The following is a 13,471-nucleotide window of genomic DNA, read 5'->3' as shown; positions in this document are numbered from 1 at the left end:
CCTGCTCTATACCAGGGGGTATTCAGCTCTTACCCTTATGAGGTCCAGAGGAGCCTGCTGGTTCTCCGTTCTACCTGATCATGAATTACACCCACTTGGTGTCCCAGGTCGAATTCAATTCTTGATTAGAGGATTAAAAAAAATTAAAAAAAGTCTAGGCAGTGACACTGGCTTCAAGGTCCAGAGGTAATGTACAGAGTCCTGAAACTTACGAGTTCATTCAACCACACCACACTTCTTGGCCTATTGCCAAGTCTTTTCAAACCATCAGATGATCAAAAAACACAAAGCACCATGTAACTTTTTACATTTCTTTCTGTTTTATTTATTTTCTCTGCAGTGCAACAGCACACTCTCAAAGAGCCCAGTGATGAATTGAAGTCATCTCTGAATACCCTTGTAATCAGCTGCCAACCCCCAGACCATGTATAAAAATGCACCTTCAAAAAATTAGTTCCCATTAATAAAACTCAAAATGATAAATTATTTAATCCTGAAAAAATTAATAAAACTCAAAATGATAAATTATTTAATCCTGAAAAAAACTGAAAGTACAAAAAGAAAAAAAGTACATCAAGATGAAAAGCAGTTAACAGACTGACTGCAGCCACCCTTCCCAAATTTACCCAGAATTCTTGCTCCAGCCTCAGAGATCAACTCTCTGAGTGTTTGACAGTTCATTAATCATCCACCAGGATTAGACAGGAGGGAATCTAAAGTGAGAGTATGACCAGTAGAGCGACCTCCCAGTGGTCTGAACAGAATACAATTTCTCCAAAAGAATTGGTCTGGATGAGTAGGTTCAGATGTCAATCACAAACTGGGCATCGTCAGCTGTAGGGACAGAAGAGAGAACACAGGTCAGCGTCGAGGACATATCCTTTCCTAAACTTCCAAAAACCTTTGAGCATCTACAAACTAAATGGGTCGGTCACAAGATATTCAGCATAATGCTCCGCCAGCAGCTTGACATATCAGACAGGTTTTTGTTTGCTTTTCTCGAGGAGCAGTTCACCTTGAAACTTGGTCTAGTGCTGGTGCAAAAAAATAAGTCAACAAAACACACTAACTGGTTTGTACACCAGGTGATAGTCTGGGCATGTGTCACCTCATACACACTGATGATAACAGGCCTATGTGGCCTACTTCCTGGTCCTAGGAAATAAACTACTTATTGGTCACCAACATCACATGAACAAAGCGACCTATCCCCTCCCTTTAATTACTGGTAAGTAATTTAAGGAGACTTAAAAATTAGGCAAGTTATAGAGGTGAGACATCAGAACATCATGTGAATGCAAGATTGAGTAAATCAAGTAACAGGGACTGAATGACAAGAATATATTTGTATCTTGGGATATTAGCATGATGCCTTTCAGACATAGCAACTGCTTTCCATTTCCCTACACTGAACTAAGACAGAATAAATGCAATGACTTGATTTACTGTCCTTGCACAGTTTATAATAACAAAACAAGATAACTTGTTTCTCAAGTATTTCCTTGAAGAGCCCTTAAAAAGGTGTTCCCTCTTGTGTTGCTCAGTAAAAACACATCTGCTGCAAAGCCATGTGGGAGAGGAGTCAGGTGTTTAGAGAAGCAGGTAACCAAGAGGCCTGGCTAGGGGAAGAGGTTAATGGGTCTCATAGGATATACAGTAGTGTCACTAAGTATCAGGATCCAGACCAACCCGAGATGTCTTTGTTCTCGTCCATTTCCTTCAGCTTGCCCAGAGGGTGCTGGGCAGGTGCCGTGACCCCTGGGATGTGGGGGAGACAGCACGGAGGGGTACGTGTGATCGGTGAATTCCGACATTCCAGCAGGAACTTTCTGTCATAGATTATCCTGGTTCCTGTGAGGACAAAGGGTTGAAGTGTCTGTCTCGGGTAAGAACACAGAAGTACCAGGAGCAGTGATGCTAATTTCGCAATTTTGTTGCTAGATTTAGCAACTTGTCAGACTACCCTGGCAACTTTTTTTCCCCAAACAGCACCTAGCAACAAATTTAGCTACTTTAAAAAATGTATTTGGAACTTTTAGCAACTTTTGAAAAGTGACTTGAACGCTAAAATGCACGCATTTTCCCTCTAAATGACACAGGTCCGATTTTCTCGGTCACACACTCAGTCATAACACGTGCCTGGCTGCAAAAGTGCGTTGTGGAGTGACGTAAGCAGCAGGCGCTCAGCTCGTGCACAGGCAGCAGCAATTTCAGCAAATCATTGTTGGCTGACAGCAGTAGTACGGGTTCGATGAATATAGTTGATCACTAATGTTTGATCTTGAACAGGACTTACAACATCAATCAACATGCCTCAATCAAAAATGAAAAGCCAGAAGTACAGAAAAGAGTGGGAGTCTGTACCTGAACAAATGTCAAATCATATTTTTGTGCCGAGGGGGCCAGTTAATTTGGGCAACGTTGTGTATTTTACGTAATGACATCACAACGCCATTTAGAAACTTTTAGCAACAAATCAACCTGCCTCTAGCAACTTACCCTGAAAATTAGTTGGCAACACTGACCAAGAGTCATGATGTGCAGCAATCCGTCGAGATCATGAGGTATTCTTGTGCACAATATTTATCCAAGGTGTGTTAGTGCAGGCTACATAGAAACGTGGGCGGTCTATACTCCGTGTGTACTTTTCAATAGAAGTGCTCACCTTGATCTGACATGGATCCTATACTACTAGCAACTATATCAGGGTGTTCACACACTTGGTCTCTTTAAGCCAATTTTTGTAATTCGTTTTTGTGCAGTGTGAACACTCGAACAGAAATTAGGCACACTCAAAAGAGCCCCCGAAGCAAAGCCATCTCGAGGGGTGGTCTGAGTACGGTTCGTTTGAATGGCCCAGTCCGGTTCCCTTTTTTAGGACAATGTGAACACAAAGCTCCCCAGGTTCGCTTGTCATTATTCCCGCAGCACCCACACTAGACGACTGCAACACCGTTTCCCCTGCCATAAACCCGCACATTGGTGCCACTAAAAAAAAAAGAGATGAGAAGGTTTCGCGAAAAATCGGGGTTTTGGATATTGAATATTGATTGGCGATTATCAAGGACGCACAGAAACTCAAACATGTTATGTTTTTAGTTCAGATTATTTGTTAGCAATATGTGATTTATAGGTTAAGAGAACGCCATGAACTGTTTATTGATTGTGGGGTTTGATTAGCGTGAGAAGACAATATATTTGGCAAGAATCACAACACAGGGTCCAAAATCTATTCTTGCTCTTAAAGGGGCAGTAGCCGACATTGGGTGTACAATTTCCTATTACAGCATTATTTATTATATTGCTATTTATTCTGTTACCAATTAAATGTTAATAGTATCGTCTGATTACAATTGTCTCATTTGAACTAAATGCAATCTATAAGCTTCCAAAATGTAAGTCGATATATCTAGCTGTCCGAAACACATTCTGATTGAATGGCTTGTCCTGCACTTTATAAAAATCCAGAGTGCATGTTGGAAAAATATCTTGGTTCCTTTCGAAACATTGCATTCATATTGCTCAGAGGCCTCTGGGTTTAGGTGAAGTGAACTGGGAAAATAGCGGAGTCCTCATTCAAAGGTAAGGGCAGTGTGAACACAAGTTGTTTTGTAGCTTTAAAAAATATATTTTTTTTTACCCCAGAATTCACTATAAAGAGGAATGCGATCTGTTTTTTTTAAGAGTGAAATGTGTGAAAACACCCTCTGAGAATCTACTGGTCTGACATGTTTCATATGCTGCGCTGGGAAAATAATTTGAACGCAATCACACCTATGCACTCTTTTGTCATACAGTTCAATAGAAGTCTCCGGATCTCAGTCCCCTCAGTTCAGGTGTGTTGCCTGGCTTTACAAACTCCGCTACCCCTGTAGTGCCTCCTTGTAACTGAGCCGTGACGTCCTCAGCAATTCCAGCTATGTAACACCACCAGTGAAAACAACCCCATTCCTTCAGCCTCTCTCCCGTCCACGTTGGCCTCCTTGTAAAGGCCACATAATGTCCTCACACACACGTTGATAATACGGATCAACTGCATCTTGATAGAGATAATTGAATCTGTCATTGCTGGATACATACAATAAATGTTTGTCTGATGCAACTAAAATTGGAACAGGTAAAAGTGCATTTAACGCAATAGGAATGTAAGTACATAACCGTTCATTCAAAACTGGACAAAGCGTCACCAAGCTCCCAGCTTATATCTTTATGCTATTGTGCGCAATGTGCTGTTCTCCAAACTAGCGCAGCGCTTAAACTCCCGAGGCCGTATTAGTGTGTTCTTCAATACGATAAAATAGTCCCTTATTTTGCTAAACTTACCTCCAGGTGTCGTGGAGAACAGGGTGCCTCCAGGCGTCTGACTGTAGGAGTCGGCCAGCTGAGACCAGTCTTTTGACTGCTCAAAGCGACTGGGAATAGGGCAGTTTAGGCCTATACTGGTGGTACCGTTAGAAGACATCGTAGACAGTAGATGAATGAACAAATAAGTTGTTTTAAGTAAAAAGAGAGCAAATTATTTGTGATCGATGTCTACTATAGCCTGTAAGATAGTAAAGCCGCGCCAACTCTGAAGTTTTGTTTGACAACTCGGAGACTGGGGCGCTGGAAGACGTACGACGCAGTGAACTCTAGCAGCCACGTGCAGGTGTTTATGAAAAATCTGCTGATTTGAGGCGTGGTTTAATTTCAATTTCACAATCACCTCACTACTGTATCAACATTTCATTTTAAAGCTCTCAATCACATATGTGGAATCAGTGCGTACTGAAATGAACCGTCACATGCTTAGGCCGGGTTTTATTTTTGTATTTTACCTTTATTTAACCAGACAAGTCAGTTAAGAACAAATTCTTATTTTCAATGACTGCCTTGCTCAGGGGCAGTTCTACCTTGTCAGCTCGGGGATTCGATCTTGCAACCTTTCCGTTACAAGTCCAACAATCTAACCACGAGGCTACCTGCCGCTCCGGTTGATCTTTGTATACCTTGCAAACGAGGACAGATGCATAGCATAAAAGTTTGCATTTAAAAACAATCAAAATACTAACGCAATAGCCCAACCCCCAAATAAACTTGACCTTCTATATGTTTGTGACGTCATGACAATGTTCTTCTCCCAGTGGATGCTGGTAGGAAGAGCTATAAGGAGGATGGCCTCATTGTATTGGCTGGAATGGGACAGAATGAAACTTATGGTTTCCGTGTTTGATACAGTATGTTCCATTTATTCCATCCCAGCCACTAAAATAAGCCCGTCCTCCTATAGCTCCTCCCACCAGCCTCCAGTCTTCTGTTCTTAAATCATCCAAAACTTAAGATTACTTTACTGTCACATTATGGTTTGAGTGATTGGTCTCTCCTCAAATATATCAAATTCCCAGTCAATCTTGTTGGGGGGGAAACAAAAAGTAAACATCTCCAGCATTACTTGTTAACAAGTGCAATTCAAACAAGGCAATTAGCAATAATCAATCTGAAGTTGGATAGCAAAGATAGCAATCCTAGTTGAACGTCTGTCAAAACATAAAATGACCTGATGGTGTTCTCTGGGTCGACTCTTAGTGAATGTAAAATTAAGTGTCCGGTTGCAGTCTTTCGTGGAAACTTCACCATGCATGATAAATAGGACCCCGTGCCAGAACATTCAGTCAAGAGTGAGTGATTACATCATCGTGAGTAAACATGGACACACAGGAGCAGTCTGCCGCTTCTATAGACACACCAAGGGCACTTCATATCAACAAAAAGTGTGCAGAGATAAATCATGAGGTGTATGATGTCATGAGGTAAATACAATATGAATGAAGGCACACCGGTACAGTTTCGTATTTTTTTTTATTGACTATTAAGGTAAATATTACACATTAACACAGTAGAGTCACTATACGACATGTACTCTGGATTTAACCCTTTATGTTTTAGTATGTAAACAATTATACATGTATTTACCACTAAAAGGACTTGAGTTCTCGCTTTATGTTATCACCTAGTTCTTGGACTGAGTATAAATAAGCGTACAGTCCTGTAGAGCCCTGCAGACCAAGAACAATTAATGTGAGGCTTTTAAAGTCAAAATAATGGCTTTACTACGCAAAGAATGGATCCTGTTTAACAGGCAATCGGGTTTGTTCATAGACAGTGATAAACAAGTTACAGCCTACACTGGATTCATCTTTTTAGTTAGGCACATCAAAATGGTGTCCGAACAGCCAATTTCTCCGTTTCTGGACACTCCCTAGGTTAATATCTTTGTATATTATGTAATTATCTGGTTCTCTTAAACGTGTATGAGTCTTGTTATTAATGGTCCTATGCTTCAATCGCTAGATGTGTTCAGTTGACGTGATTCAGGTGCACATTCCCAACGTGCGGCGCCCAAGTCCCAGGCCAGACCTGAAACGACACGTTTTCATCACTGAGTTACAAAACCACAACAGAGGAAGACTGAGTAATGGTGAAAATAAGTGAGTGATGTTGATGGGAGTGTTCACCTGCTGGGTTTCTGCAGTCTCTGCAGAGTTGGAGACCACATTCATGATGGGATTCCAGGCAGGGTCAGCGCTATGGAGCCCGTTGTACATGGGGCCCCCAGGGGCCTCTCCCATAGGAGTGTGGGGAGGAATGATCGTCCCGCCATACATTGACATTGGCAAACCCTAGAAAGGACAATAAAATAAATAAAAAAAACAGGTAAAAAAAAAAAGATATCTATATAAATACATCTATATAAATATATCTAAATAAATATACATAAATATATCTATATAAATATATATATATAAAAAATATGTTTTTGTGATAGTTCTCATTGGATCATTCCAACCACAAAATCTTTGCATCAACTATTTAGCAGTGTCTGTCCACTACCTTTGGGAAGTCCATGAAGTTGGTGGGCATGGGTTGATGGAAGGTGTTGGAGGGGTTCACGATGCCGGTGTCGTCCCTCTCCATGGCTTGGTGCTGGGAGAAGCCAGACGGCTGCTGTATCACGTGACCACCCATCAGGGGCTGAGACCAGCCTGACATCGCCTCTAAAGGTGGAGGGTAAGAGCAGGGGAGGACTGAGATTTTGGATCGTGTGAGAGTTAATCGTTATGTTCAAAAAACATGTACAATATATTTCAAAGCATTATGATAAACATCTTAAACCACTGACAATTAAAGATGATCAGTTCTACAACTATCCAATTCCTCTACAACTGTACACTAACCCGATCCACCTCTCTCCAAAACACTCACCAGACGCACTGCCCACGCCGAAGGACCAGATTCCTCCCTGTCCCACAGGCGGCGTGTAGCCGGCGGTGAGCATGGCGTGGTTCACGGAGCCCGTCTGGCGGATGCGTGCCAGGCGCTCAGTGCCAATGGGTGGGGGCACCTTGCGGTCCTGCTGGCTGTTGCTGCTGGGCTTAGCCTGAATCAGAGCAGTGGTCACCGTGGACGCACAAAGAGGGGACGACACGGAGGACACCGGGGACTCACCTGAGGGGGGCAAAGGCTTGTTAACTTTCCAAATGTTGGATTTATCAAAGAAGACTTAAGATAAAATCACATGAAATCCTTTGATTTGGCTTAATTTAATTTCTTTCTTTGACCAAAAAGTAGACATTGAAGCTACTTTGTTTGCAAAAAAAGGGGTGGGGGTAGGGGTGGGTGGAAAACACTTTAGATCTATGAATGAACTGCCCTGTCCCGTGCCCCGCCCCACCAGGTGCCCCGCCCCGTCCCACCAGGCGCCCCGTCCCGCCCCGTGTTCTTACTGGAGGTGGAGGCGCTCCAGGGGTGAGGGGAGAAATGCTGGCGGCTAAAGGAGGGGGTTCCCACCGGGGACGGACCCTGCAGGTACACTGCACTGCCAGAGATACTGGTGGCGAAGCTGGTCAGAGCAGCAGACGAAGAGATGGAGTTTCCCGACGGGTCCATGTGGTGCATGCCTGAAACAAAGAGATCAACTGACCTGGTTAAAATATTTAGGCACAAACCACTAATAAACTGAACAAGTACGTCAATATAAACATGATTAGTGCTGCTTTGTGGAATCAGTAGAATTTGTTTCTCTAGAACAAAATTATTTTCTTGGGTTACAACATGGTGTTATTTCCTGCTGAGTGTGTGTGTGTGTGTGTGTGTGTGTGTGTGTGTGTGTGGAGTCTACGGTCCTTGTTGCTTACCGATGGGACTGGTGACAATCCTCTGGGAGTTGCAGCGGTACCCTGGAGCCTTGGAGCCGTCAGGAGCTGGCATCACCTTCTCCATCTGTCCCATGCCTCCCATGTAGGGCTGCTCCGGAGGGGTCCGAGCAGGCAGGTGACATGCTCCCCACACCTGATTGTTGCCCACCTGATTGCTGTCAAACATGCTGCTGAAATGGTTGAAGAGGGCGTTGGGGCCGTAGTTGGGGGGCAGCTGCTGGGTCTTGCCCCCGTGGCTGTGCATCTGGGAGCCGTTCATCATGCCCATGGAAGGGGCTGCCATGCCCTGGTTGGTATACTGCTGCGGTTGTTTCTGGTGTTGCTCCTGGGAGGTGCCAGAGGATACAAACACAGAATGGTGCTCCTGCGGAGATGTCCCAGCTGTCATGGGGTAGACCTGGGCCGAGGGCTGCACGCATGAGGGAGAAGGCTGTGCGTAGTGAGGTACGGTGCTGCCCCCTGCTGGTGCAGCGTGAGAGGACAGGTGGGAGCAGGGAGGCTGGGCGGCCTGGGGGCTGGGCTCTGTGCTGGTGGAGAAGGGGAGGGGCAGCTGCTGCTGTCGGCTGTCCGGCTGCTGGGAGGGCAGTGATGGTGGAACCGTGGGAGGACCTGTGAAGTACATGGGGCCGTTGGAGCTGGAACCTTCCGACGCTCCACCGTGGACAGGTGCTGCATCTGGAGAGGACTTCTCTTTACCAGGCGTGGTGCCACCAGCAGGCTCCGGCTTGGAGAAGGGCAGCTGCTGTGCAGACGTGGAGATGGGCACGGAAGGGGAGGACGGAGTAGAGGACATGGTGGAGGGTGCAGGGGCCAGCTGCGTGGCGGGAACGTTGCTCACTGTGGAAGTGACTGCTGTCATGCTGGTCGTCTGTGGTTCGCCAGAGAAGAGCTGCTTCCTGGCAGAGGAGGGCGTTGGGGTGCCGGAGGGGGCAGTGCTGGTGGGCGAGACGGTGGCTGCAGGGGCTGCTGTAGAGGCAGGAGCAGTGTACTCCGGGTGGGCAGCGGAGACAGGCGAGGGCCGGGGGGCAGTGCTCCCGTTGTGCTTGGGAGAGCTGTGAGTGCTGCCGGGGTTGACGGGCCGCACCGGGAACGGGCCCCAGGTGTTAGGCGATGGCGAAAAGGTGCCACCGAACTGTGCCATGGGCAGACGTGGGTGTCGGATGTGGTGCATGGTCTGGGCAGCCAGCAGGGCCAGGTGTGGGTTGGCATACGCCAGGGGCAGTGAAACAAAGGGGGGCCTCACCCCGGGGGACAGGTTCTTTCCCATCTTCCCTCCCTGCTGAGAGACCAAGGGGGTCTGGAAGGACACAGTGGACGACGGAAACACCGATGCCAGGCCCTTTGAGCCGGCCGCCGTAGTGTTGGTGGCCCCTGTAGAGGTGGTGTAGGTGGAGCCCATCTTGGTGCTGGTACCAGGAGTGCGGATGTGGTTTCTGGGGATTAGGTCCTCCAGCTCCTTGGCTGGGTCCTGGATCAGGGCGTTGATCAGTTGTACAGCGTGCCGAGTCGACTCAGTACCTCCTCTGAAGACCAAAGGGAGAGAAGCAGATGAGTGTCTGACCTGGCGGTGATCAGTGGGCCGGCCATACCTGGCGGTGATCAGTGGGCCGGCCATACCTGGCGGTGATCAGTGGGCCGGCCATACCTGGCGGTGATCAGTGGGCCGACCTACCTGGCGGTGATCAGTGGGCCGACCTTACCTGCCGGTGATCAGTGGGCCGACCTTACCTGCCGGTGATCAGTGGGCCGACCTTACCTGCCGGTGATCAGTGGGCCGACCTTACCTGCCGGTGATCAGTGGGCCGGTCATACCTGGCGGTGATCAGTGGGCCGGCCATACCTGGCGGTGATCAGTGGGCCGACCTTACCTGCCGGTGATCAGTGGGCCGGTCATACCTGGCGGTGATCAGTGGGCCGGCCATACATAGCGGTGATCAGTGGGCCGGCCATACCTGGCGGTGATCAGTGGGCCGGTCATACCTGGCGGTGATCAGTGGGCCGGCCATACCTGGCGGTGATCAGTGGGCCGGCCTTACCTGCCGGTGATCAGTGGGCCGGCCATACCTGGCGGTGATCAGTGGGCCGGCCTTACCTGATGGTGATCATCCTCTCTCCATTCTTGTCCTTCTGTTTGTCCACGTCGATGTGAGCACCGGTCACGTCCTGAATGGCAGTGATGTTACAGCCACCTCTGCCCATGATCCGAGACACCACAGAGGCAGGCACCAATAACTTCTTAGATCTGACAGAAGACAAACAAGCCATTCCATTAATATCTGGGTCAAACGGCTGTACGTAACAACTATGTAGTAGATACCAGGTGCAGTTGATTGTTAGTTAACAAGAAGTGACAGTTATAAATTCCGAACTAGAGGACGGGAGATGCTGTACCCTCACTGCACTCTATGGGTAAAGGTCACAGTAAACGTGAACGGTAACCGTAACTACAGTAGCCATTGAGTTGAGGCCAACCCACCTCCGTACCACCTCTTTCCAGCCGTCTTCCCTCTTCTGGCCCCTCTTGGGGCTGGTGAGGTTCATCTTGCTGTTGGGCGAGGTGACCGGCACTGAAATGGTTTTAAAGGAGGGGGGAAGGGAGCTGGGCGCCAGGACGTTGATGCAGTCATGGAGTCTGAGAAGAAGAAGAAAAGAAACAGAGAGCCATGTGGTGTACTGTAGACAATACACAAGTTTAGACTTCAGAATTCCCAGTTTGGACACTGCTTTTCATGATTAAGACCTGGTCTCTTACTTCTGGTGTGGTTTGGAGATGCACACTGTGACCTTGTGGTCTCGGGAGCTGAGCCTCTTCTCAGGGACAGGCTGGGGCTGTTGGCTCACCCCCGAGGGAGCAGACGATGAAGACGAGGATGAGGAAAATGAAGAGGGCATGTCCGGTAGGTAGTTGAGCTCTTGGCTCTTGCCTCCGCTGCTGCTGCTCTCACTGTTGCAGTCGGTGCTGTCCAGGTTGTCTGAGTCGCTGCCACCAGGCACCCCGCCGCCCCTGGGCTCCCCGTGGATCTTGTTTTTGTCAGTCTTCTGCTGAGCCAGCACCACCTGGGGGTCCTGCAGGATGATGGGCTCCATGGTCTTGTTCTTGCGGTTGGTGCTGGACGTGGTCGCCACATTGCCTCGTTTCTTGGCGAAGGCGTTGGTGAATGTGGCAGAGGTGGCAGAGATGCCGATGGTGGTGGTGGTGGTGGCGCTGGGCGGCTCAATGGGGACATCACCGTCTAAACAGACCGTGAAATACGGAAGGTTATTCACCCTTATTTTACCATTGGGCCACTGAAACAACCAAAAGCACATTAGAAAGATGTCGAGTGGCTTCGTCTCAGTTGAAATTAATGAGCACGTCATTCTTTCAGTTAATTTTACAGATTATTTTATGTTCTAAACTATTTTAATTAACTGACTTGAATATCCTTAAATTCACACAGACAGACGGTCATCTTCAAGACAAAAACCATGCTGATTTCAGGAGCCCAGCTTGGCTGTTCAGGTGCCGCTGCGTTAGGCTATAAGAGGCTGTTCAGGTACAGCTAGTAAAAAGGTGGTTACCTTCAGAGGAGTCTTGGTCCTCTAACTCCTCTTTTACTTTGGCCTCTTCCTCCTCCTCCTCTTCTTCTTCCTCCCCCTCCAGCTTCCTCTTCTGATCTTCCTTCTTCTTCTTGCGTTTCTCCTTACGCTTTTCACGTTTAGCGGCCAGGGCTTGCTTCTTACTCTCTTCCCTGGACTGTACACCAAGAAAAAAAAACTGGATGATTACAAGCCAGAGAATGCATCCCAAATGGAACCATATTCTCTATATAGTGCACTACCTTTTAGCCTAGAACCCTACGGGAACAGGGTTCCATTTGGGATGCACACAACATCTACAGAGAGCTGTAAATCCATACAAATCCATGAGGAGCAGAAGGTTGTGTTGGGTGGAAAAGTAATTTACCTTCTCCAAGTCCAGCTCCTTCAGCAGAATGCTGGCGTTCTTGTTGGCCTCTGCTGCCTGCTGGTCTTTGGCTTTGACAATGGTCTCCATGCATTGGTGACATTTCTTCAGCAGGTCCTAGGAGGAGTACGAGACAAAAATGTACTGTTGGAACCGCACTTCCTTTCAGAAAAATAAAAAGTTTACCTTTGTCATCTTCTAAAAATGTACCCACCCCCCCTTTCCGCCTCAATTTTGTCATATCCAATTGGTAGTTACAGTCTTGTCCCATCGCTGCAACTCCCGTACGAACTCAGGAGAGGCGAAGGTCGAGAGCCGTGAGTCCTCCGAAACACAACCCTGCCAAGCCGCACTGCTTCTTGACACAATGCCCACTTAACCCTCGAAGCCAGTCGCACCAATGTGTCGGAGGAAACACCGTACCCCTGCCTCGTGTCTCCCGGTCACGACGCAGCCTAGTATCGAACCAGGATCTGTAGTAACACAGCTAGCACTGCCTTAGACCGCTGCACCACACGGGAGACCCCCTTTGTCATTTTCAATGAATGTGTTGGTCTTGTCTGCTTCAGCTTACCTTGTCCGTGATGGTGGCAATGTATCTCATGCACTCGATGTCCGAGGGGAACTGGTTGACCTCCTTGACCAGGTACTGAACCACCTTCACATGGCCCTGTGAGACAGAGTTCAGAGGTCAGCCTCCTGGGATTATTATACATACACTTCCATTTTTACGCTCCACCGGGGTCATTAGCTAAGAACAGGAAATGAACAGGGTGCAACAGGTCATATATGAGATATTCAACTGTGTATCAGTATCAGAACCAATTTACTTAAAGGAGCAAGTGACACTAGTGTTTAAATCACAGTTTAGTTTCATACCACAGGAGGTTGGTGGCACCTTAATTGGGGAGGATGAGCTTGTTGTAATGGTTGGAGTGGATTAAGTGGAACGGTATCAAATACAACAAACACAGGTGTTTCCATGTGTTTGATTTCATTCCATTCGCTCCGTTCCAGCCATTATTTTGAGCCGTCCTCCCTCAGCAGCCTTCGCTATTTCATGTGTGTGTGTGTGTGTGTGTGTGTGTGTGTGTGTGTGTGTGTGTGTGTGCACCACCTTGCGCAAGGCAGCCATGAGTGGTGTGATCTTGCGGTTGTCTGCTGCGTCGACATCGGTCCCAGCCTGCACCAGCAGCTGCACCACGTCAAAATGGCCGCCGTTGGCCGCCAGCCACAGGGGAGTGTTTCCCTTCTTATTGCGCACGTCAATGTGAGCACCTCTGTGAGAAGGACAACGGGCTGAGTAGAGGAAGAGAGACTGGAGAGGAAG

At 47.6% G+C, this 13,471-nt stretch overlaps 2 protein-coding genes across 7 annotated transcripts in view; both read right to left on the bottom strand.

The window, feature by feature from the left end:
- Positions 1-297: 297 nt before the first annotated feature.
- Positions 298-4,636, bottom strand: LOC135551026 (eukaryotic translation initiation factor 4E-binding protein 3-like). Its single transcript, XM_064982393.1, has 3 exons — positions 4,324-4,636; positions 1,690-1,851; positions 298-834 (listed from the first exon to the last, which is right to left on the bottom strand). The coding sequence occupies exons 1-3, from the start codon at positions 4,460-4,462 to the stop codon at positions 803-805; spliced, it is 333 nt and encodes a 110-aa protein (XP_064838465.1). The 5' UTR covers positions 4,463-4,636; the 3' UTR covers positions 298-802.
- A 1,186-nt stretch (positions 4,637-5,822) lies between these two features.
- LOC135551024 (ankyrin repeat and KH domain-containing protein 1-like) overlaps positions 5,823-13,471 on the bottom strand; it is a 43,266-nt gene continuing 35,617 nt past the window's right edge. For 3 of the 6 annotated variants that reach the window (XM_064982383.1, XM_064982385.1, XM_064982386.1), the window contains exons 22-34: positions 13,259-13,421; positions 12,716-12,811; positions 12,142-12,258; positions 11,757-11,931; positions 10,948-11,428; positions 10,672-10,827; positions 10,288-10,437; positions 8,175-9,718; positions 7,764-7,937; positions 7,243-7,485; positions 6,871-7,064; positions 6,495-6,659; positions 5,823-6,396 (exon numbers count right to left, since the gene is read on the bottom strand). In XM_064982383.1, coding sequence (XP_064838455.1) covers positions 6,337-6,396; positions 6,495-6,659; positions 6,871-7,064; positions 7,243-7,485; positions 7,764-7,937; positions 8,175-9,718; positions 10,288-10,437; positions 10,672-10,827; positions 10,948-11,428; positions 11,757-11,931; positions 12,142-12,258; positions 12,716-12,811; positions 13,259-13,421 — 3,718 coding nt within the window. In that variant the 3' untranslated portion in view covers positions 5,823-6,336. The remainder of the gene's footprint in view (positions 6,397-6,494; positions 6,660-6,870; positions 7,065-7,242; positions 7,486-7,763; positions 7,938-8,174; positions 9,719-10,287; positions 10,438-10,671; positions 10,828-10,947; positions 11,429-11,756; positions 11,932-12,141; positions 12,259-12,715; positions 12,812-13,258; positions 13,422-13,471) is intronic. The other 3 variants (XM_064982387.1, XM_064982388.1, XM_064982389.1) reach the window with 1 other exon arrangement.

Source organism: Oncorhynchus masou, chromosome 12, assembly GCF_036934945.1.
Source record: "Oncorhynchus masou masou isolate Uvic2021 chromosome 12, UVic_Omas_1.1, whole genome shotgun sequence".
NCBI classification, from domain to species: domain Eukaryota; kingdom Metazoa; phylum Chordata; class Actinopteri; order Salmoniformes; family Salmonidae; genus Oncorhynchus; species Oncorhynchus masou.
This window is presented reverse-complemented; position numbering and strand designations above follow the sequence as displayed.